Source organism: Pan paniscus, chromosome 13 (genome assembly GCF_029289425.2).
Source record: "Pan paniscus chromosome 13, NHGRI_mPanPan1-v2.0_pri, whole genome shotgun sequence".
NCBI lineage: Eukaryota > Metazoa > Chordata > Mammalia > Primates > Hominidae > Pan > Pan paniscus.
The window spans coordinates 73,494,140-73,518,394 of NC_073262.2; the positions used below are offsets into that span (position 1 = coordinate 73,494,140).

At 44.8% G+C, this 24,255-nt stretch overlaps 1 protein-coding gene across 1 annotated transcript in view; it reads left to right on the forward strand.

Moving 5' to 3' along the window:
• The window catches only part of GAD1 (glutamate decarboxylase 1), a 44,193-nt gene that overhangs the window by 5,013 nt on the left and 14,925 nt on the right, over positions 1–24,255 (forward strand). Inside the window, exons 3-10 of the mRNA XM_003824281.5 lie at positions 253–315; positions 7,470–7,628; positions 8,945–9,187; positions 14,827–14,917; positions 22,083–22,195; positions 23,534–23,649; positions 23,734–23,813; positions 24,036–24,090. Coding sequence (XP_003824329.1) covers positions 253–315; positions 7,470–7,628; positions 8,945–9,187; positions 14,827–14,917; positions 22,083–22,195; positions 23,534–23,649; positions 23,734–23,813; positions 24,036–24,090 — 920 coding nt within the window. The remainder of the gene's footprint in view (positions 1–252; positions 316–7,469; positions 7,629–8,944; positions 9,188–14,826; positions 14,918–22,082; positions 22,196–23,533; positions 23,650–23,733; positions 23,814–24,035; positions 24,091–24,255) is intronic.

Below are 24,255 nucleotides of genomic sequence, written 5' to 3' on the forward strand. Positions count from 1 at the left end.
GCGCCGGGTGCCCCGCCTCTCAGAGACACCGTTCTATATTTGAAGCCAGGAGCAGGAAGGGAGTATGATGGGGGCTTAGAGTATATGCCTGTCGGCTCACAGATTTGGCTCCTAGCTCCTTTCAGGAAGTAGCTTTTAATGAAGAGCTCTGGCAAAGTCCTCATCCTCCCCCAAGAAAACCATTGTCCTCCACCCATTTCCCCGCGGTCGGAACCTCCCTAACCGAACCTCTCTCCCTCTCTCTCGTCCTAGCGTACGATACCTGGTGCGGCGTGGCCCATGGATGTACCAGAAAACTGGGGCTCAAGATCTGCGGTAAGTGACAGGACCCACTGGGGCCCGGCTGGGTGGCGCGGCGGGCGGACCTTTGGGGCTTGGGAGACTGGGACGCAAACGGAGGGGTATCCGGGCTCATGGGTCTGATTTTCTAATGTAATTACAGCCAGGACAGCCAGCGACCACGCTCCCCTACAGGCCCTGACCCTCCTCTGCCCGCCCCAGACCTGGTCCCCAGGGGTCTTTTCCTCTGGAGTCCCCAATCCCCAACACCCCGTGGAGCGAACGCCGGGTGCCCTGCCTGGGCGCAGAAGCGGGAGGAAAGCGCCCCCGCGCGGCAACCCCGCTTTCCTAGCCCCGCGCTCAAGCAGCTCCCACCCGGTGCCGTGCACTCGGCCTGCGCGTCCCAAAGGTCGCGTAGAAAAGGTGAACTGATCTGGCTTGCTGGAGAGCAGACCAAAGGCGGTGTATCTGCCTAAAGCTGTAGCTGACACGTCTCCCCCATCCCCTACATCATCGCCTACCCCTCACTCGCACCTCCACCCGCGCAGTCGGGTCGCATTGAAAGTGGTCTCTCCACCTTGAGGGGTTTTGCCCTGAGATGTCATAACGGATTCAAGTTTCTTTCTTTGGGGCCTCGGAGGCTAAAGAAAAGGATTGCCTGGAGCCCTCCATGGCCTGCCTGAGGGAGGCACGAGGGTTTGCCTGGCGCATCCTTGAAGGCGAGGAGGGAAGGGAAAGGGGACGAGCAGGGACGAGGAGCCGCAGGCGGCGAAAGAACCGGGAAGGAAGAAAATAGATCAGGGAGCTGGAGAGGAGAAAGAACTGCTCTCTGGAGACAGGAGGGTCTGAAATGAAAACACCCAAAGGATGTAATTTTTTTAAAGGAAAAAGGGAGATTTGTTCGAAGGGACACAGCTGAGTGACTCTGGCTGAACAATGAGGACTCGCTTTCCTGGCTACATTTCACCGACTAAAATTCTCTAGCCTTATCGGGCCAGAAAATACGGATGTCCCCGGGCAGAGGTTGGAGAGGCGGGGGAAGATTAACGAGCGGCTTATTAAAGAGCCATCCGTCAGCTGCTGCGCGCGGGAGATAGCGGCAGAGCAGGCACGGGACACGCCCGCCCGCCCTAGCCCCGGAGCGCCGAGAGCCGCCCGCCGCCTGGGTGCTCTCTGCACCTGATCTTCCCAGCCTCCCTGGGTCCCGGGGCGAGGGCGGTGGCAGTTTGCAGTCAGAGCAGAGTGGCCGCTTTGGGGAACTACTCCCTTCCCTGCTTGGCCGCGCCGCACCCTCCCTGCATTTCTGGGGCTCTGTCCTCTAGACCCTGGGACTCGGCGTTTAGGGAGGAACAGGCGCTCCATTCCTAGACCCAGCCATTTTCCACCGAAAGCCCAGCCCTGCCGCCGGGCGGCCTGGGGGTTTGGCCTTCTCCCCAGCGCAGGACGCCCGTGGGGCGAGGCCAGGGCTGCATCCCTGTGCTGGGGCAGCCGGCGGCCGCGGATCTTTGTTCTATAAATAGCCCCGTCCCACTCCCACCCCCACCTCCACCCCCACCCTGCCGCCATTCTGGGCTTAATGGCCCGTTTCGCGCCAGGTCCCTTCGGCGGCCGCAGCGCTCGGCTTCTGCAGCCGTCATTGTCATGCAGCCAGCCGGGCAGGCAGAACTGAGCGAGCCCTGGGCAGCCGAGGACAGGGTAGGGGCAGGCTCTGGGTGACGGCTCCTTACCCGCGGCGCCTGGCCTGCTGAGGGTGGGGGGCAGCCCTCATTCACCCCCATCCTGCCCCCTGCTGTCCCCTGCTCCTCTAGCTGCAGGCGCTCCACTTCCGCGGGAATAAAAGGTCTAAGTGCTTCTTATGGGGACATACCCGACGAGTTCAGAAAGGGTAAAGAGGCGGGAAAGAGTGGGGCTTCGCTGGGTCCGGAAATAGGGAACCCGGAGTTGGCCTCAACTCCCCCTCCCCCACTGTCAGCCGAAGCTAGGAGGGAGAGCTCCTGGGGGCTACAGTCCTCAGAGAGTTTCCTCCCTGTGTCTGCTCCCCACAACCCATGGTAGTCTGTTGAGGAGAAATTGCCTTGGGCTAAAATGCCCCGCTTTTGGGGCCACAGGTTAGGAGGCTTCCCATTAGGTTTGATTGTGAAAGAAAACAAAACACCAAGATTTATTTTCCACACCTTGAGACAACTTTGGCTTTCCATTTTAATCTAGTGGAGGCAAAGTGCAGTCTTTTGTGTTGGCCCTGGGTCCACAGCTCCCTGCCTGCCTACACACACACACACACACACACACACACACACACACACACACACACCCCTCCCTTCATCCCTGGAGGGATGGACCTGGAGGGTCCCTTCTTGACTTGACACCATCCAGGTTGGTTTACCCTTTCACATTAAGAGAGCAGAGGAACTCATGGTCCTCTTCCCACTTCCAAACCCACTGCCCTGGATGACTCTCAGAAGCACCCTCAGTGCCTTGCCAAAATTCAACCCCCACCTCTCCCCCTGCCCTTCCCCAAAATCCACAGAATGAAGCTGCAAGGAAGGCCCTGGGCCCCACTAGTGGTAGCCCTGAAGGCAGGATTAGCTCTGGAGGCAGAATCCCCCAAGGAGAGTAATCAGCTAGAAGAAACCCATGGTCTTGCCAAGAGCTGGAGAGTGCTGCAGGCATGGTGGCATGACCTAAATACGATGAGTTGCAGGGATCCCTAAGTTCTGGCTCCAGGCTCTGCTAACTTCCCAGGGTGTCCTTGGGCTTCCATTACTTATCTCTTGCTGCCAACTACAGCCCCTGAGCTGTTTTATTTAGCCTACACTCATGTGTGTGTGTGTGTGTGTGTGTGTATGTATATGTATGTGTGTGTAATTTTGTATCAAGTGCCAAACCTTAAAAATAGAGAGATTTCAAGTGCTCTCTTTTTCTGGTTTCTCTTCAAAAAACTTGGGGGTGGGCAATGGGGAGGGAAACATGGCAGGTGCTGTTAGCCCAAGAAAATCAGAAAAAGAAGTCATGGTGGCTCACATCTGTAATCCCAACACTTTGGGAGGCCAAGGTGGTAGGATCATTTGAGGCCAGGAGTTTGAGACTAGCCTGAGCAGCATAGGGAGACCCCATCTCTACAAAAACTTTCAAAAAATTAGCCAGGTGTGGTGGCCACATAGCTGCAGTCCTAGCTACTCAGGAGGATGAGGCAGGAGGATCGCTTGAGCCCAGGAGTTTGAAATTACAATGAGCTATGATGGCGCCACTACACTCCAGTCTGGACAACAGCAATACAGTATGACCCTGTCTCAAAAACAAACAAACAAATGAAAAAGAGCCCCTCCGTCTATGCATACGCAATTCCATGCCATAGCTTGGTGAACAGAGAATGTGCTGGGCTTCAGCTCCCACGTGCCCTGTTGGCCATAGGCGTTTATGCCATACACAGCTCAAAGCCCCACTTGGCAACAACTGGCTGGAGCCAGGTGCTTTCTAGCTACACATACCTGTGCGCACATGCACGCACACATACACATACACACTCTCTCACTGGGCCCCATAAGCCTTTGAGTTTGGCAGCAGGGGTGAGGAACCTGCAGCAGGAGCTCCCCTCAGCTCAGAGGTGGAGTCATGATTTTTCTCCCCTTGCGGCTGGCCAGTGTGCTAGCACCCAACCAAACACAACTGCAGCTTTGCCTCTCCTCTGCTTTCCTCTTTGCCTCTAAGAATGTAGAGCTCTGTGACCAGTTACCCACAGGCTTAAACTAGGTCCTCGAAGCTGGGGTGTAGAGCAAGAGGGAGTACACTCGGCTTCATTCTCTGGGACCCCTTCTTACAGGACCCCTTGCTAGCCAGGGAAATTGTCAAGGCACTGACCTCCATGTCACCCACCACCTCTTCATCCTTGGAGAAGCAGTTCCTTCCAGGGCCTCTCAGAGCCAAGGGAGGCCTGGATCACCTACCTTTCTGAGGATCCCAGTATTTTAGAGAACAAACACCTTCCTAAACAAAGTGAAAGACATGACAATATATATGTTTATATTAGCAAATTAATTGTTTTAACATAAATTATAATGCAGTGTAAGTGTGCTATTCATAAAATAATTACAGGATTTAGAGAGGATTCTGATTCCTAGTACATTACTGGAAGTGCAGCCCAAGGAATGGGATGCAGGTTTAAAGCCGTGTCGTAGGGCCGGGCGCAGTGGCTCGCACCTGTAATCCCAGCACTTTGGGAGGCCGAGACAGGTGGATCACCTGAGGTCAGGAGTTTGAGACCAGCCTGACCAACATGGCGAAACCCCCGTCTCTACTAAAAATACAAAAATTAGCCGGACGTGGTGGTAGGCACCTGTAATCCCAACTACTTGGGAGGCTGAGGCAGGAGAATCACTTGAACTTGGGAGCTGGAGGTTGTGGTGAGCCAAAATCATGCCACTGCACTCCAGTCTGGGTGACAGAGCAAGACTCCGTCTCAAAAAAAAAAAAAAAAGCTGTGGCATAATGATCGTTTCTCAGCCTCATGAGCGCATCTCTGGGAGAGCCTGTGTCAAAACCTCAAGCCGAGTTTCTGCTTCCTGCAGCTGCCCAGAGGGAAGGGGCTTCAAGGTGGGGAGACTCAGGAAGTGAGTCAGAAGCCTAACCAGACGTCGGGGACAACAGAGTGGAGGTTCAGCTGGGCAGGACCTCACTACATGAGGCCACATGGGTTTGGTCTTTCAAGTCTGGCAAATTCCACAGCTCAATGTTCTGGGATGAGAGGAGCAGTCTCAGAGTTCAGGTGCCATCTGATCCTGCATCCCTCTGGCAAATGAGTGCTGGCTCCTGGTTCTGGACTTTGAGGATTTGGAGGAGGAATTCAGGAAGTAGGCAAAGAGATATGGAAAAGGATACAATCCCATCTTTATACCCAAGTGTGGAGCTCTATTATAGTGTATTTCCCCCCTTCTCATGTCCTTTGGGCTTTAGTGATAAATGTAAAAGGTGCTGGGAGCAACAAAAAGCTTGGTGGCTCTGCTTTCCCCTTCTTCCCTCCAGAAATAGCCCCTGGCTCCCTTGTGTGGGAGGATTCTAATCACCGCAGCCTTCCCATGCATCCCTCCTTCTCCCACCCATCACAGTTGAATTGTAGTCCTGGGAAGCAAAGCTGAATTCTCCAGATTAACTTGCCTTTTTGCACCTCTTGGGACTTTCTTCCAAGTCTGCCTTGTGACACGTGTGACTCCGCAAGTTTCTTGGTATTTACAGAAACAGCTTTGGGGTCACCGAGAAGCTTAGAACCTTTTTCCTCTTTTCAGTGTGCTGCATTTTGGGCTAAGACTGAGGCTGAATTGAAGGAGGAGAAGCCAAAGGAAAGAGCAGACGTGCGGGCCAGGAGCCCCACAGGGGATGGTGGAGATGTGGAGGGAGTGTGCTCCACGCTGGCAGGTTCTCCTGCCCTTTTGGCTCAACCCTCTTTCCCTGTTTGCTGCCAGAGTTTGTCCTGCTCACCTTGGGCAGGAGAACTTTCCACTCACTCTGAGGGGCAGAGGTGAGGCACTGAGAATCCCGCCCTGGGCTCAGATCCCTCCTGTCATCTCTGTGGAGTTCTTGGATGACTAGTTTTATTCCAGGATTTGTCACCATCTGCCAGGCTTGTAGGCTCCTGGAGGGCAGGGGATCTGTCCCACTAGCTTTATCAGTCCCCAATCCTGGATGCTTAGCAAAGTGTTTTTGTACAACAGGTGCTCAATAAGTACTTATAGAATTAAATGGCAACACAGAAGATTGAAGCTTTTTTTTGTCTCGCAGTACCTTCATTCAAGGAGAGGGGGTGGTGCAAGAAAAGCTGCATTCAGGTTTGCATTCAGAAAAATACCACTTATGTTCAACCCTGTGAGCATTACCTGGTGCTGGAGGAAAGTGTCTGCCCGAATCCTCTGTGTTGGACCTCACTCCTTCTCCTTCTGCCATCCTCACCCCTCCTCCTTCTGCTGTCCTCCCTCTGCTGTCCTCACCCTCCTCCCTCTGCTGTCCTCGCCCTCCTCTCTCTGCTGTCCTCACCGCTCCTCTCTCTGCTATCCTCACCCCTCCTCTTTCTGCTGTCCTCACCCCTCCCCTTCCCTCTGCCGTCCTCACCTCTCCTCCCTCTGCTGTCCTCACCCTCCTCTCTCTGCTGTCCTCACCCTCCTCCCTCTGCTGTCCTCACCCCTCCTCTTCCCTCCGCGGTCCTCGCTGTCCTCCCTCTGCTGTCCTTGCTCTCCTCCCTCTGCTGTCCTCACCCTCCTACCTCTGCTGTCCTCACCGTCCTCCTCTGCTGTCCTCACCCCTCCTCTTCCCTCTGTTGTCCTTGCCCTCCTCCCTCTGCTGTCCTCACCCTCCTCCCTCTGCTGTCCTCACCCTCCTCCTCTGTTGTCCTCACCCTCCTCCCTCTGCTGTCCTCACCCTCCTCCTCTGTTGTCCTCACCCTCCTCCTCTGTTGTCCACACCCTCCTCCCTCTGCTGTCCTCACCCTCCTACCTCTGCTGTCCTCACCCTCCTCCCTCTGCTGTCCTCACCCCTCCTCTTCCCTCTGCCGTCCTCACTTCTCCTCCCTCTGCTGTCCTCGCCTTCCTCCCTCTGCGGTCCTTGCTCTCCTCCCTCTGTGGTCCTCACTCTCCTTCCTCTGCTGTCCTCACCCCTCCTCATCTCTCTGCTGTCCTCACCTCTCCTCCCTCTGCTATCCTCATCCTCCTCCCTCAGCTGTCCTCACCTCTCCTCCTCCCTCTGCTGTCCTCACCCTCCTCCCTCAGCTGTCCTCACCTCTCCTCCTCCCTCTGCTGTTCTCTCCCCTCCTCCTTCTGCTTATACAGCCCATAAACAGTGCTGGCAGCATCTTCTCTGATTGTGTCTCCTCCTTTAAAGCCCTATCCTGGGGCTGGTCACTGGAGTGGAAGCTGTCCAACTTACTTAATTGTGAGTTCACTGTCACATTCAGAGAGGAGAACGGGCTTCACTTACTGTTTTTCTCTCTTGCATGACTGGGCCTCTGCCACTGATGACATTTGGCACTGCCCCCCTCCCTGCCTGAAGGCGAGCAGTGCCAGAGCCACTGTATTTAAAACACAGACACTCACTTCTTTTCTCAGGAGAAACAAGAGCCCTGCTTGGAGAGTTGATTCGCTCTGCAGCTGACCCTCAGGGGCTGGGCAGTTTGCAGCACTCTCTCTGACCAGCTTCTTGTGCCATAGGCTTCTTGCAAAGGACCAACAGCCTGGAAGAGAAGAGTCGCCTTGTGAGTGCCTTCAAGGAGAGGCAATCCTCCAAGAACCTGCTTTCCTGTGAAAACAGCGACCGGGATGCCCGCTTCCGGCGCACAGAGACTGACTTCTCCAATCTGTTTGCTAGAGGTAGCCCCTGCCCCACTCCCGCCCCATGCTAGCCAGTAGATTTCTTATTTGAGTTTCTTGACTTTTTCCTGCAATTTTAATTCTTTTATCAAGAAATGTCATTATTCTCTCTGAACCCACATGAAACTGCTTTTGTGACTTTGGGGGAATATAATTGACTCCCTCCCTCCCTGCTGGCCAGGTCTCCATCATTTTGGAAACTGGATGAAGGCAGTCAATAAAAGTCAACTCTAAAGACACTCGAGGGAACAAATATGGATTCATAGACTCTCAGAGTCAAAGGAACCTTGCATATAAGGAAATCTAATGATTTCCTTAATAACGTTTATCCTGGAAGATTGGCCACACACATACACACAAAATCACACTATGGGAAGTTGCATGCTCAGCCTCATAACCAACGAGTGTCCTGGAACTTGTTTTCCTTTCAGAGATGTTTTACTAACCCCTGCTGCCCCACAACTCTCGTCTCAGGAGGTGCTTTACCAGTCTCTCCCAAACAGCTCACAGGTAGATCCACTGCCATCCCCTTCCGTGAACTTCCCACAGGGCCACAGAAGGCAGACCACAGTATTAAACAATATGTCACTAAAACCCTGGAGCTAACCCAGGGAGTCACAGAGAGTATCGTGCACAACTGCACAGCCTGCCTGTGAGCTACAGAATTGGGCCCCTACAGCTTTTTTCCCTGCCTAACCTCTAGCCTGACTACTGCAGAGCCTGTCACCCAAAGTCACCTCTGGATATCTCAAAGTCCAGGCCCAAAAGGGTGGGGTCAAGAAAGAGGCAGGGGTTCCCTGTCCCACCTTCTTGAGCCCCATCTTCCAGCTCCAGTTTCCTGTCAAAGGACACCGCCAAGGACCACCCTCTTCAGGGGGGACCCCAGCCTCTACCCACAGAGGCCTTACCCTCTGATGCCAACAGACCAAGCACATCACAACACCAAACCAGATGGACAGGGACACACCTGGTCCCAGAGGAGCACGACAGATGCCCCCTCCATCACACTCCTCACAGGTGCCCATTCAACCTGCAGATGACAACCGCAGTCGCAGGTTGTTCACGGCATCTCAGAGCACTTCATTCCATGTCTGAGCAGCCTGTCAGAAAGGCTGTGAATCCCCAGGAAGCATGTGCAAAACTTCTGTGTATGTGCATTTTTCTGGGGATGTGGTATATCAGATTCTCAGTGCACATACATATCCCAGAATGAAATCAGGCCTATTCAGATAGCATGGTTAATATTAGGGGTCTCTGGGCTGAAGAAATCTAGATATGAGTCAGGTGATAACCATTCATTGCTCTCCTCAATTCAGATCTGCTTCCGGCTAAGAACGGGGAGGAGCAAACCGTGCAATTCCTCCTGGAAGTGGTGGACATACTCCTCAACTATGTCCGCAAGACATTTGATCGCTCCACCAAGGTGCTGGACTTCCATCACCCACACCAGTTGCTGGAAGGCATGGAGGGCTTCAACTTGGAGCTCTCTGACCACCCCGAGTCCCTGGAGCAGATCCTGGTTGACTGCAGAGACACCTTGAAGTATGGGGTTCGCACAGGTAAGGAGGAGAGTTGGGTAGACAGGTAGTGGCAACTTTGCCCTCCATCTCACCCTTGCCAGTTGTGAGGATATCAAACTTGTGTTGGAAGAAAAACACAGCCCTGGTGAGAGAAGGCGGCAAAGTACCCAGTGACCACAAGAACAAGCTTGGGCAGTAACAGTTGGTGGAGGGACCCGACCCAGGCAAAAGTTCATCAGCATATATCATGGTAAAAGTAAAAGTAGATAAAAAAGATACAAATGCTTGGTGCTAGGTCAAGTTCTGTATAAAGTTTTCATTCTGGCCAAGCACAGTGGCTCATGCCTGTAATCCCAGCATTTTGGGAGGCCAAGGTGGGCAGAACACTTGAGCTCGGGAGTTCGAGACCAGCCTGGGCAACATGGTGAAACCTTGTCTCTCTCTCTCTCTCTCTCTCTCTATATATACCTATTTTTATATATAAATATATAAATATATAAATATTTCATATAATAAATAATTATAAATAATAAAATTTAAAAATAAAAATTATAAATAATAAATATATAAATAATATATATAAATATATATAATATATTTATATATACTATATATTATATATTATATATATTTATATATAATATATAATGTATATAAATTTATATTTATATATAATATATTATATATTTATATAAATATATAAATATAAATTATATAATATTTATATATATATGAAAATGAGCTGGGCATGGTGGCGTGCACCTGTAGTCCCAGCTACTCAGGAGGCTGAGGCCAAGAGGTAGAGGCTGCAGTGAGCCAAGATCATGCCACTGCACTCCAGCCTGGGCAACAGATCGGGACCCTATCTCAAAAAAAAGAATTTTCATTCTTGGATTTAGGCTATTCACAACCTAAAGAGAGCAGAATGACCCATCCTCTGCTTCTTTTCTTGCCTCCATTTTCAGGTCTGTTTCATTCTGATAAATCCTGCCCTTGCCTGTCCCTGACACTGGGGAGAATTGGGCTATTTCCTCTCCCTTTCTGTATTAGTTTCCTAGGAATGCCATTATAAATGACCACAAATTGGATGGCTCAAAACAATAGAAATTTGTTCTCTCACAATTCTGGAGGCTAGCAGTTTAAAATCAAGGTGCTGGCTATGCTCTCTCTGATGGCTCTTGGAGAGGATCCACCCTTGTCTTTACCAGCTTCCAGGTGTTGTGGATATTCCTTGGCATTTGTTGGCTTGTAGATACATCGCTCCAACCTCTGCCTTCACTTCACATGGCCTTCATCCTGTGTGTGTGTCCAAATTTCTCTCTCCTCATAAGAATGCCAGTCGTTGGATTAAGGCCCACCCCAATCCAGCATGACCTCATCTTAACATGATTACATCCGCAAAGACCCGATTTCCAAATAAGGTCACATTCACAGGAACCAGGGATTAGGACTTGAACACATCTTTTTGAGGAACACAATTCAACCCATGACACCTTTTACCGGCTAGGCCAAAAAGACACATGCACACACAGGCCAAAAAGACACAGGCACACACGCGCGCGCGCACACACACACACACACACACACACACATGCCTTCTCATTCTACTGCAACTTCTGACTTAGGACACTCTGAGTCACCAAATTCTATTTCCAATGGGAGTCCTTGAGGATGTCCTCTTGCCTCCTTTTCATGTTCCAGGAGCTCTCTCTAATCAGCAATCTTCATCAAAGCAGTTGCTTTCCAATTGCCTCAAGTTCAAGGACTTTGGGGCCTCTGTCTGAGATGCTTAGAAACAGCTCAGACTGTGGACTAAGCCCAGGAGTGACGCAGTGGTTTCTTCTCCCTATAACTCTCTCCACACTACAGTCTGGCTTTCCTGAGCTCTCAGGCAGACAGATCTAGAATAATTGACAGTCCCTAGCTTAGTTGCCACCACAGGGGAAGCCCCAAGGCCACAACTGGCAATCCTGTGTTCTTTCTTCTTCTTTGTCTCTCCTTCTTTATTTTCCCTCTCATTCTTCCTCATCATTTGAAGATAGATTTAAGACTGAGACTAGGAGGCTGGTGGTGATAGAGCTGAGTAAGACTATTGGATGTCAAAAACAAAGTGTTATAATGAAATAATGATGCTGGCCAAAGACGCTTTTTAAAATGAGGAATCCCAGAGAGCTGCTGAGGTCTGCCAACACCACTGGAATAAGTGCAGCTTCATTAAATGACTGCTGGATACACAAGACTCAGTTATATGTACAAAATTTATGTTGTTTGATTTTTAAAGAAAAGCACTCTATCAATTTACATTTAGTTACTTCTCATCTTGGTCAGATGGCTAATATATTCCTGATGGAAAACAAATAGTGTTATTTGGCTGCATTTTAAAAAGAGTCAGAATTCCCCATGTATGTTTAGCTTGACTTGCTTTGATGTGATATTTTGAACTTTGCCAGTTTGCTCTACATGCGCTTTCTCAGAGAGATGAGAACTACATCATTTTATTATGAAAGCCCAGAATGGCGTTGTCCCTCTAATAAAAATACATGATTTTGTCATAATATCATCTAATATTATCTACAAAACCAAAGCATCTTGTGGTCAGAGAAAGCACTGACGGGCCTGGCCTGGTGGCTCACACTTGTGATCCCATCACATTGGCAGGCTGGCAGGTGGATCACGCGAGCTCAGGAGTTCAAGACTAACCTGGGCAAAACCCCATCTCTACCAAAAATACAAAAATTAGCTGAGCGTGGTAGTGTGTACCTGTGATCCCAGCTACTCTGGAGGCTGCAGTGGGATGATCACTTGAGCCCGGGAGGCGGAGGTTGCAGTGAGCTGAGATCGTGCCACTGCACCACTCCAGCCTGGGTGACAGCAAGACCCTGTTTCAAAAAAAAAAAAAAAAAAGAGAAAGCATTGACTTTCATTAGTCCAGTGTATGAACCCACTTAGGTACTTAGCCTGCAAACATTCATTTTTGTTCCTCAGAGTTGCTTCTTGGGGCAGATATTTGTCTTTACAGAGTTCACAGTCTTCCAAGCAATGTGAAACCTCCTGCTATATCTCAGGATTTTGGCCCTGATAAAAGCATGCTGTTGCTGCCATGTCAAAACAGCTCCTGGTTGCTGATGTGGAATTTAAGCATAGATAAGGAGCAATAGGGTAAACCCCACAGGTAGCTACACACAGTAGAAAGTATTTTTTCAAGGATATTAATGCATTAATAGGGTCAGCCAAAATAATGAATTGGGTTTTAATAGTGAAAACATACTGATCCGGGTATAGTCTGTGAAGAGATGATGATGGCATTTAGAAATTTCTCTATAAATTAATAAAAGACTTCTTTTAAAAAATGAACCGGCCTATAGAGATTTCCCATGAACTAACAGGCACCAGTCAGCCTTCAGCCACAGCAGCTACTTAAGTGATTTGTAGATATGCTGGACTCCCTTCGTTGTTCTTTTTAAAACTTTTTCTTATGGAAAATTTTAAACTTACACAAAAGTAGAATCCTATAATGAACCCTATATACCTAATGCCCTGCTTTATTATCAGCTTTTACCTGTACCGCCATCCATTCCCCATCACCTACATTACATGAAAGCAAATACCCAACATAATATTATTGTATCCATAAATATTCATTCTTTTTTTTTTTTTTTTGAGATGGAGTTTCAATCTTGTTGCCCAAGCTGGAGTGGAGTGCAGTGGCGTGATCTCGGCTCACTGCAACCTCCCCTCTTGGGTTCAAGCTATTCCCCTGCCTCAGCCTCCAGAGAAGCTGGGATTATAGGTGCACACCACCATGCCTGGCTAATTTTTGTATTTTTTTAGTAGAGATGGGGTTTCACCATGTTGGCCAGGCTGGTCTCGAACTCCTGACTTCAGATGACCCACCCACCTTGGCCTCCCAAAGTGCTGGGATTGCAGGCATGAGCCACCGTGCCTGGCCCAATATTCATTCTTAAGAACTTTTTTAAAAAAAATCCACAATGTCATTGTCATACCTGAAAAGAAAAATTTATAGCTCCTTAATGAAATATTTAGTCAGTTTTCAAATTTCCAATTGTATCATGAACGTCATAAATGCTTTAATTTAGTTAAACTCATTTGAATCAGGATCCAAATAAGTTTCTTACATGCAGTTGTTTGCCTTGTCTCCTAATCAAGAGATCTCCCCCTCCAACTCTTCTTTTTTTTCTTGTAGTTTATTTGTAGGAAAACTTTACTTTAAAAAATAATTCTTTCCTTCTCCCCCTACCTGAATTTAGGCCATGAGCGGCCCAGCACCATATCTATCATCTGCTACTTTCATCCAATATAGAGAATTGAAATTCAAATTGAAACTATTTTGTTACTTAATAGAAATTCTGGTAGATATAAGATTTGGGGGCACAAGGTTGTAACCATAAGCTAAAAATAAGATTTTGAAGGACTTTGTGTCCTTTATATTTTAATGGACAAAGAGATACTATTTCACTTTGTGTTAATCTCTCTGTCTTTGTCCATCTTTTGTTTCTGCCAAGCTGTATGGTTTTGATACATTATCAAATAGTGTGATTGCATTTATTTACCATTCAGTCTTGTCTTAAAATGAAGTGTTATTGTTAAAAGTTTTTAAATGGATATTGCATATATATTTTAATGGCTTTCAATACAATGTGTTGTTTCAAAAGACCTCAGATTCTGTTGGCAATGAGCAAAGTAGAGTAACATGGAATCATTTAACTATCTAGGATAGTCCACATGAATATCTAGAATATGGCCCCATACTTAAACTAAGTTTACTAGTTATGCTTCTTTTAGTTTTTTCTAAAAACCAGTATTATTTTGTGAGGGCTCTTAAGATGCAGAGATTGGTATCTTCTGATATAAGAAGGCATAGTCCAGATGTTCTGAATCACATCTAGGGAAGAATAGAGATTCTCAGAGAGGACAGTTAGACCAGGAACATTCTAACACTAGCTCTCTGACCGTTTTTGGTTTTGTTTTTTTTTTTTTTTTTTTTTTTTCAGAAGCAAAGGCAATTTCCACTGGAAACACAGCAGTCAGCATATCTTTCTAACACCAGTTCCCAGCCACACGTCCCTAGATAATCTATTGCGTTGACTCCTTCCTGACATCTGAGCCAAGCCTGCTGATGTGGAGTTGAGTTTTCCGTTGAATGCTAAGTTGGCAAAAACTTGGCAACAATCCTGAATTTGCTGAGAGCAAAGCCTGTTAAAGCATACTGTGGGTTGCACAGGGATTTAGAGTTACGTAGCAAAAGCAATTATTTCACCAACAACTGAATGAGTGAAATAGGCTGCCTATTTCACAGAGGAGAGCTAAGTTATCTCAGCCATAAATTTAATTTGAAGGTCATTTTACTATACATATATTGGCAAAACACATCAAAACACAAAACACTGGAAAGCATGATTTGTTTCATGATACTGGATATTATTCTTTAAAAGCACGATGCTTTAGAAACATAGAAGTTTGAGGGACATTATGAATGTTAATGGTTGGTATAGGGTGGGTCAACCTGCCCTTCCTTTTTCAATATCCTTGAGCAGCCTTATTCGACATATCACTGGGATGGAAGCCCCATCAGTGTGACCCAGTGGGGCAGGCCGTTTGCCTTCAAGATAGGTTGAGAAATCTGCATTTGCCTTGATGCTTTTCTGTTTTCTATCTAGGTCATCCTCGATTTTTCAACCAGCTCTCCACTGGATTGGATATTATTGGCCTAGCTGGAGAATGGCTGACATCAACGGCCAATACCAACATGTAAGTCTCATATGTTTTCATATAAGCAACCCTGATGTATGACTATGGCTTGTTGCTTTAGAAGTTCAATCCCAGTGGTTCTATTTTATTAAAGTTTCCCTGGTCATTTTTTCTCTTAAAATCTTTAGGTTTATCACAGTTCTGATTTAATGGTAAATACTTAATAAACTATTGTTGAATTTAATAATGGAATTTAAGGAAAGCATGGTCATGAGAAATAATAACTGTAACTTCCAAAATGTAGTGTTGAAATTTCATGTTAAAAGACCCATTTCTCTTAATGGTGTATCTAAAGAGGTTATGTTTTGAGGTATGATCTTGGTTTCACCTTTTTCCACCCAAGCACATTGGTCCTTATCATTTAGGTCATATTTCTTCCATAATTAAAGCAGCCATAAACCCACAAACCAATTTGATCAACCTATTGCTTAACTAAAAATTCTAAAAATTCAGCCAATACTGATACAGTATATATTCTTTTCAAAATAAGTGATTGTTTTTCTAAATGTGACATTTTTTCATACTTGTTTGTGTAGGCAAAGCCTTTCTTTGTTTCTAAGTTCTTGAAAATTTACACAAAACTGACTCTGAGGTCCTGTAGGGTATGGGGTACAAGTACTACCTGGGTAGTCTTATAGCAATCATCCCAGATTTTCGTCTACATGCATGTGCCCTCTTTTAAGAAAATGTGAGATTACTAATCGATGGAGGGCCATCAGAGTACTGCCTTTGCTCTCAACACTAATGACAATGTTTTACCAGTATCTGTACATCCAGACAATGGCACTACATCCTATTAAAGTATCCAAAGGAAAATAACAAAACAAATATCTTATAATAATTTAAAAACAACTATATAAGAATTACATGGGTGTCCATCACTGTGGAAATATTCAGAAAATAGCCACTCACTTTTTAAGTTCATAGAAAAGTAGATTCCAAAAAATGAATTTAGGTAAAAGGGTAGTATTGCTTAAAATGAGAAAATCCACTTGATATCAAGATAGAATGTAAATTATTGAAGTTTAAGGTAGTCTGTTTTTCTTAAACTGCTCTCAGCCAGAAAACCTGAAGGGCATTTAAAATTATATAGTGACCCATATGTATTCTAAAGCTGTTTAATGCTGTGACTCAGAATACTTAACTATATTCAGAAAAGTTTCTATTAATTAAGGATTCCTGTTTTCTTGGCTAATTTAAAACAACAGTGACAAATTTTAAAGAGCAAATGTGACAAGTGAAGCCTCTGGTGGTAAAAAAGCATAAAAGATTAAACTGATTGAAAAACTAAAATGATTTTCATGCTCCCTGCTTGCAAGTCATGGTTAGCTTCACAGACTGTCCATGTTGGGTCACTGAGATTTGGAAGGGCCAAGAGGAATACAGGTCAAAGATACAGTTGCTTGGAATTTGAACAAAAAGCTCCATTTAGCAATCTTTACTGTACTGTGATTTTTGAGATGAAAATATACCAGCCAGCACAGACATCATAGTAGAGTTAATTATAACTTGAGAAAAGACACTAATGTTTAATTGTAGTATCTAGCACTAAGGAACAATGTAAATTAGGAAATATAGTTGTTGTTTTTAACTCAACCATTTGGAAAATAAGTGAGGAAAACAGAGTAAAAGATACATATCTATTAAAGTCCAAGTACCCATATTAATACAGGCACTGAATTTACTCAGCACCTTTAAGTGTGTGTTCTGCAGGGCACTCAGCTGCTTTTTCCATGTATATATATGTCTCCAATCTCAAGGTAAATAAGGGACCTCCCCCCTTTCAACCACTTATGACCAGATATTCCTAAACCAGAAAAATCCCACAAATTCTCCTTTTTTGGCATGTGTTCATAAAACCAAAGTCCCTTACTCTTCTCTTAGCTCAGCTGCAAAACACTAAAATGTGTCCCAGCCATCTGAGGTCAAGGCCAATCCAACTAAATGACATGTAGTAATTGTAGCTGTACTTGAATGGGAGATATTTATAAAATATGACTGATTCCAACAGATCGATAGAGAAGGTTATTTAAAATAGCAAAATAGTTTCTGTCAGTTCTAGAGACAAGGCATTGTCTGAAGAAGCAATAACTATTATCTAGAAATTGTTCTAAGCCAGTTCCCCTGGAAGATCATGAAATGTGGCAGCACTGTCAGGAGCTGAGGCAAAATTTGCTCCCTTGTGACAATTCCTTCTCCAATTGGGAACAGTGTTCAAAATAAGTCTGGGAAAGAATGGCAAAAGGATCTTTCTATGGCAGTGCAGGATTTATTTAGTGATAATGCCTGGTTTTTGGTCCTGTACTCTCATTGAGTTTAGGTGGCACCTGACATAGAAAATAAGAACTATATTCCTCAGTCATAGCCTCTTTGAAAGAACGATCCAATAACCTGACACAGGTACAAAGTGCAAGTTGTCTGACTATTAGAATAGAAAGATGGTAGGTTGGGCGTGGTGGCTCACACCTGTAATCCCAGCACTTTGGGAGGCCAAGGTGGATGGGTCACCTAAAATGGGAGTTCAAGGCCAGCCTGGCCAACATGGTGAAACTCCATGTCTACTAAAAACACAAAAATGAGCCGGGTGTGGTGGCGGGTGCCTGTAATCCCAGCTACTCAGGAGGCTGAGGCAGGAGAATCACTTGAGCCTGGGAGGTAGAGGTTACAGTGAGCTGAGACTATGCCACTGCACTCCAGCCCAGGCGACAGAACGAGACTCCATCTCAAAAAAAAAAAAAAAATCTATGTCCATGCCTTTACACCTGCTTTTGCACATTGCTGTGCAGTATATTCTTCTTCTAAGCAACGACCCAGTGAAGATCCAAACAAAAGTTCACAAATATGTAGTTATCCAAGGCACATACAGCTCTTTTCTTCCAGAACAGGGCCACCAAGCACAATTGCGCAGGTTGAGTAGGGCCCGAGTACAAACAACAGCCTGCCCTCAAACATCTAATGGCAATACATAATCTTAATGGCAAGATCTATCATAACCCTTTGCTATGAGGTTATGATTTCAAGCATCTAGCACTTTATTTTCATAGAAAATATCCAGGAGAAATTCTCTATGGGACTTATTCATCATTTTACACCACCGGGCAGGTCATTAGATAGGAGCCTGCAGTAAGCAGTTCTCGTTTGTCATGGAAAAGCAGCTGTGACATAGGCTTGGAATTCTGGTTAAACACACTAACTCGGAGATCTTAAAACAAATCACTGAATTTCTCTGAACCTCAGTTTTCTCATCAGGAAAATGGAGGATAATAGTATCCATCCTACAGAGTGGTTCTGAAGACTAAAAATGGCTCCAGTCCTAAGTGCCTAGCGTATACAAGGTACAGTGTGTGCACCTAGGAAAGGCAACCACCGCACAGTCACTGTTGCTATTCGAGACCTTCCTGACTCTTTTATTTCTGTCTCTCATCATCTGGACAGTAGAGTGTTTCCCTAAGCTCCCCTCAGCTATGTTACCTTTTAAGGTGAAGATGTATTACCTGCCACATCTGTAAGGAGAAGTCAAGAGGAGTATCAGGATAGAGTCAGCATGGAAGATTATTTCTCTCATTAAAGAAGTTCCCAGTATGACAGTCACCAGGGATCCAGATTTTGTGTGCCTTTCTAATCCCTATTGTAGCACATGGCTCCCATCCTCAAAGTTGCATTATGGTGCAGTCTGGCTGCTGGAGCTCCAGACATCACTCCGGTGTTCCAGAACTCAGAAAGGAAGGGAGGGAGGGAGGAAGGGAGGGAGGTAGGGAAGGGAGGGAGGGAGGTAGGGAAGGGAGGGAGGGAGGGAGGGAGGGAAGGGCAAAAGAGACATACTCCTCTTTGATTAAAAAAAAATTAAAAAAAAAAACCTTCTCAGAAGTCTCACACATTTCCATAAAGCCTCTTTAGCCAGCACTTAGTCCAAGACCACACCAAAAAAAGGGTAGAAAATATAGTCTTCGATCAGCGTGAACAGCAACGCTAAATAAAATTTAACAAAGCAAGGGAAAATTGATATGGGTAGCAACAAGCAGACTCTGCCACACAAGAACTACAGCTTGTTGACAGTCAATTTGCCTTCGCTCTGAGTGAACCCCTCTGGGAAGGTGAGTTGAACCACTGCAAAAGGGCTGACTCACTTCCCTACTCGGAATATAGACATGCTCAGAATGCTCCTCTAGTGTCACTCCATGAATGCCACCATCCTACTGTTTTAAATCTTTACTTCCAATCCCATGTTCTTATGCTTCAACCCAGAGCTTCTGGCAGGTTTAGTTTCTGGTTCTGACTCTGAAATGTAATCTTGTACTTTGACTTTAGCATCTAACCAGCTTCTTCTGAATTCATATTTGACCTTTGATCTCTTGACTTCATTTGCTTTCCTCAGTCATTTAGGAAAAGGGTACCCAACCTGGAATCCAGGTTGCAAGAGAAGAATCTCCTATAGTTCTATACAAAATGATGTGCCTATCTTCATTTTTTACTTGGAGAGAAGGACTACAGATTTCCTAGGATTCCCAAAGGGATCTGTAATCCCAATTAGGTGAAGAACCACTGGGCATGGTGGCTCACAACTGTAATCTCAGAACTTTGGGAGGCAAAGGCGGGAGGATCGCTTGAGGCCAAGAATTGAAGACCAGCCTGGGCAGTATAGTGAGAACTCCATCTCTACACAAAATAAAATAAAATAAAATTGAAAATAAAAAATTTTTAAAAACTGTTTTGGTAAACTACAAGGCCTTCTTTAAGGGTGCAGCTGCACAGATTGTAAACATGGCCCAGGATGGGGCAGCAGGGTCAGAAGACGTGTCAGGAATGAAGAACACCATGTCAGCCCATTTGTCAGGCCTGGCTGTGGATCAGCAGCCATGGACTGATATACTAGCTTTCAGGAGAGAGTGTCAGGCCTAAGCTAATAAGTCAGGAAAAGAGTGGAAAATTGGTCCTTTAGACTCAGGCAGGGACTATCAAACAGGATACAGCTAAGGCCAAGAACCAGATGCTAGAATCATCCTAGTAGGTTTCCTCCTCAAGGTTGAGAATGGTGTCTTCTAATATCTTAGTTTCCTTAGTACATAGGATGTCACCTGGCAGAGAATAGCCACTCAGTAAGTATTTGTTGAATAGAACTGAAAGAAAGTTTAGGAATCAGGTACCTGGCATAGATAAGGAACCTGAAATAGATTAGATCAGTTAATCTCATGATAAACTCTCTAGACTCTTCCTCCCAATCCTGAGAGTAATGGCCATGTTCCTGGTCCTTGGGGAGGCTAATTCATGCAAACCTTGGGCCTAATTGGTTTTAAATCTGAAGCATGGAGTGGGACCTATGCCTGATATTCAGTCCCATTCCCTCTCCCTTGTCCATGTGGTTCCTGCCTGGCCAACACTGACTTGATCCTAAGCCAACTTTCATCCAGTCTTTGATATGGTTCTGATATTATGGTATGTGATTTCATTTGTTCCTTGCCTTACCCCAGAGAGCTTTCTTATATAGTACTGGGAGATTCTAGCACAGACACTGCCACCAGTATCTCCTCGCCATGCAAACATTTTTGTCATGTCAACATTTCCAAAAACCAGTGGAACCATTAATAACACATTTGTTCAAGAATGGTTAAAAGCCCATCATGAGTTTGCCTCTTGGTACACTTGGCAGCACAGGCTAAACCAGGAATCCTTCTCTTCTTCTTCCTTTATCAGGCCATCAGACATGAGGGAGTGTTGGTTGCTACGGTGATGGGGCTCAGAGCAGAACCAAAGCATGATTGTGACCTCCAGAGGTGATGGTAACTGCACACATGGTTTCCAAGGGTCTTCCTCCTAAATTTCCAGGGGCCTCCCAAGGAAAATGGACATATTCTTTTTGGAAATAAAATACTTCTACCAACATATCTGAGGATCCTTCAGGATCTTTTTGTCTTCTTTTACCTCCATGTGATTAATTTGACTGCTTTTTTCATCCACAATTAAAACTTAGTAACTTCACCTGTGTCTTATGTAAAACAATAGTTATCTCATCCTTACAAATAGCTTTGCCTTACATTAAGCAAGCAAGAATTCCCATTAGTCTTCAACATTAGCACTTGGCTCAAACACCCTAACCAGTGATAAAGCTTCCCCATGTCACTTAGCTGAGTCAGTCTAGGCATCTCTTTTCGGTGAAGATTATCTGAGCCCAGCCTACAGACTCTAATGCTAAAGAATGCCAAGCAAAAACAAGAAAGACAAAAAGCCTCAGAGCTTAGTAAATATCTTTTTGTTTTCTGGCTTAATTTTCTGTGGACAGACCTTCCTTGATTTTTCTTAGGCCCCACGTTTGGTCTCACGATCTTGTTTCAATGACTAGTCTACCAGACTATGCCTCTGTGTTGAATTGCTTTGAAAAGAGCATGGCTTGCTACTTTTAAATCAGTTTCTTAGAAGATAAATGTAACCTTCCAAGATATCTGATGCCCACAGCTAGTTGTTTATGCCAGTTGACCGTCTTCTTGTTATTTATAATTTGTAATTAGAAAATCATCACTTAGAATTATTCTTGACAGATATTGACTTCAGAGAATTATAGAAACATAGCTGTCCTTGAGGATTATTACAGAAAAACCATGTAGATAATTATATTGAGATCTTTAAAACCTGGGTCAATATTTCCAATTATCTTCACAGTTAGCCTTCAGATGTTTACATTATTTTTAAAAGATAGACTTTGGCTCTGGCTTTTATATATTCTACAAGTGTGAAACTGGCAGTCAGCTTTTTTTTTTTTTTTAAAACAAATTGTAAACCAATTTTACATAGAACTTGGAATGCTTTTTTCAATTAACATTTGCATTGTCCTATAATCTTAGAGGTAAAAGGGACTCAGAAAAGTCATTTTCTTTCCTTCTATTCCTCTGGGTGGACCATGCCTAAGACATTCCATTCAGATAAGAATCTATTTTGTTGGTGAAGTATCACAGGGCTGGCACTTCCACCACCTCTCTCAGTAACCCAGGCTGGTTTCTGACATTTTATGATCGGCGACTTAATGCATTTCCAGGAAATGAATCATGTTAGTGGTTTGGAACAGCTTTTTTTTAGAACCCAACTACAAATACTAAACCAATCCTCTGTGTTCCTAAAATAAGTGGTTTGACTTCTTTATTTTCTTTCATCCTTCTTCTTACCACCTTTCCAGGTTTACATATGAAATTGCACCAGTGTTTGTCCTCATGGAACAAATAACACTTAAGAAGATGAGAGAGATAATTGGATGGTCAAGTAAAGATGGTGATGGGATATTTTCTCCTGGTAGGTTTCTCTTCTCTTCCTCTTCTCAAGGTTTGGGATTCTTAAGAATACAAAATATGAAGTAGGTTTATGGAAGAATAATGCCTTAAAATTTTTTTTGGATACTCTGACTTCCTATTTTTTCAAGATGAAGGCTAACAAAAATGCTACATTCTATATGAATTAACTAAAAAAGGCTATGCCTAAATCTGTAAAAACTGACAAAGGCTGTGTCTAGATAATGCTAAATAACCCCATTTTTTCTTTTTCTTTTTTTTTTGAGACAGGGTCTCACTCTGTCATCCAGGCTAGAGTGCAGTGGTGTGATCCTAGCTCACTGCAGCCTCGAACTCCTGGGCTCAAGCAATCCTCCTGCTTCAGCTTCTCAAGTAGCTGGGACTATAGGCATGTGCCACCATGCCCAGCCGTTTTAAAATTTCTTTTGTAGAAACAAGGTCTCACTATTAAACAACTCCATTCTGTCAACAGCAGTTTGATTATGCTGGGGATCAGTGAATCAAGATTATTAATTAATTGATTGATTTCAGCCAAAATAGTATATCTACTTTGAATCTCTAGTTTGAAGTAGATAAAATAAGAATTTTTAAAACAAGAATAGGTATTCTGATGGTGTCAGAGACAGTGTGATTGTGTACAAGGGGAAAAGAAGAAATAAGGATTGCAGTTATCTAGGTAATTCAAGCAGACCACAAATTTGCCTAAGTTTAATTGTCAGATAATTAATGTAAAATTAACTAGTTTGTGTTGGCCAAACATACATAGTTATGTCAGTTCTCCTTGTGTCTTTATTTAGGTAAACATGAGTTTGTCCTTATTTTAATAAACTTAGAGTTCTCCTAAATGACTCAGTAACTCAGTTGGGCTGAAGAGAGCACCTAGGCAGGTAACCAAGAAATGTCACTGTTTCTTTCTGTAGGCTCCATTATTCTTTCTTTCTCTGTCTTTCTGAACTCAGGGAACAGATTCATCTTTGTTCAGTAAATAGATTGAGCAGAAAGTAAAGCAGGAAGGATATAACTCACCTACCCCTTTGCAGCCACTGATGCAGCTACCTCTTATATTTCTGTCTAGACTTCAGGTGGAAAGGGCACTGAAGTACACGAATCACCTCCAGCCAAATTGCCTAGATAGCTTTGGTAATAAGTGTGACTACTTGTATTCCCAGGGTAAAGGGTCCAGTGGGAAGCCCCAGCAATAGGGAAGCCAGCAAAACCTATCAGGATATTATCCTTTCGCTTCCTGACCTCCCTTGTCTCTTGAGACACCAGCTCAGCGTTCGTTTTTAGAAACAATAATCAAAGAGCCCCAACACCTCCCAATATGTCCGCTTGCTGACAGGGGGCGCCATATCCAACATGTACAGCATCATGGCTGCTCGCTACAAGTACTTCCCGGAAGTTAAGACAAAGGGCATGGCGGCTGTGCCCAAACTGGTCCTCTTCACCTCAGAACAGGTGAGTCGGGGATGCTTTCTCATGGATAGTGGTGTTTTTTAGGGGACTTTCCAACTTCTAACCTCGAGCCTCTGTTTGTTGCAGAGTCACTATTCCATAAAGAAAGCTGGGGCTGCACTTGGCTTTGGAACTGACAATGTGATTTTGATAAAGTGCAATGAGAGGTAGGCAGGGGAGGGTGAATATTAGGTTCTTGATGTATTAAATGTGTTCATCTGTTAAATTTGTTTTATTGTGCTTAAGGACTGGCTCAGTACATTTTGCCAAGCTGTTAATGGTCTGTTGAAAATATCCGATTAAATTGCTTTAGCTGCTGCTAAAGTTTTTTTCATGTGCAATCTCATTGATTCTTCATTTTAATTTCCCTCCTTTTCCAATAATTATAGGGGGAAAATAATTCCAGCTGATTTTGAGGCAAAAATTCTTGAAGCCAAACAGAAGGTATGTACTCCGTGGCGCATCTAAACTCCAGTTTTAAAATACCTTCTTTCTGTCCTAGACAAAAACAGTCCTTGATAATATGAGACAATTTTCTTGTGCTTCTAAAATTCTATTCTTCAAATTTGCTTATTTCCAACTAGTAAAATAATTTGGTTTTAAAGCTGT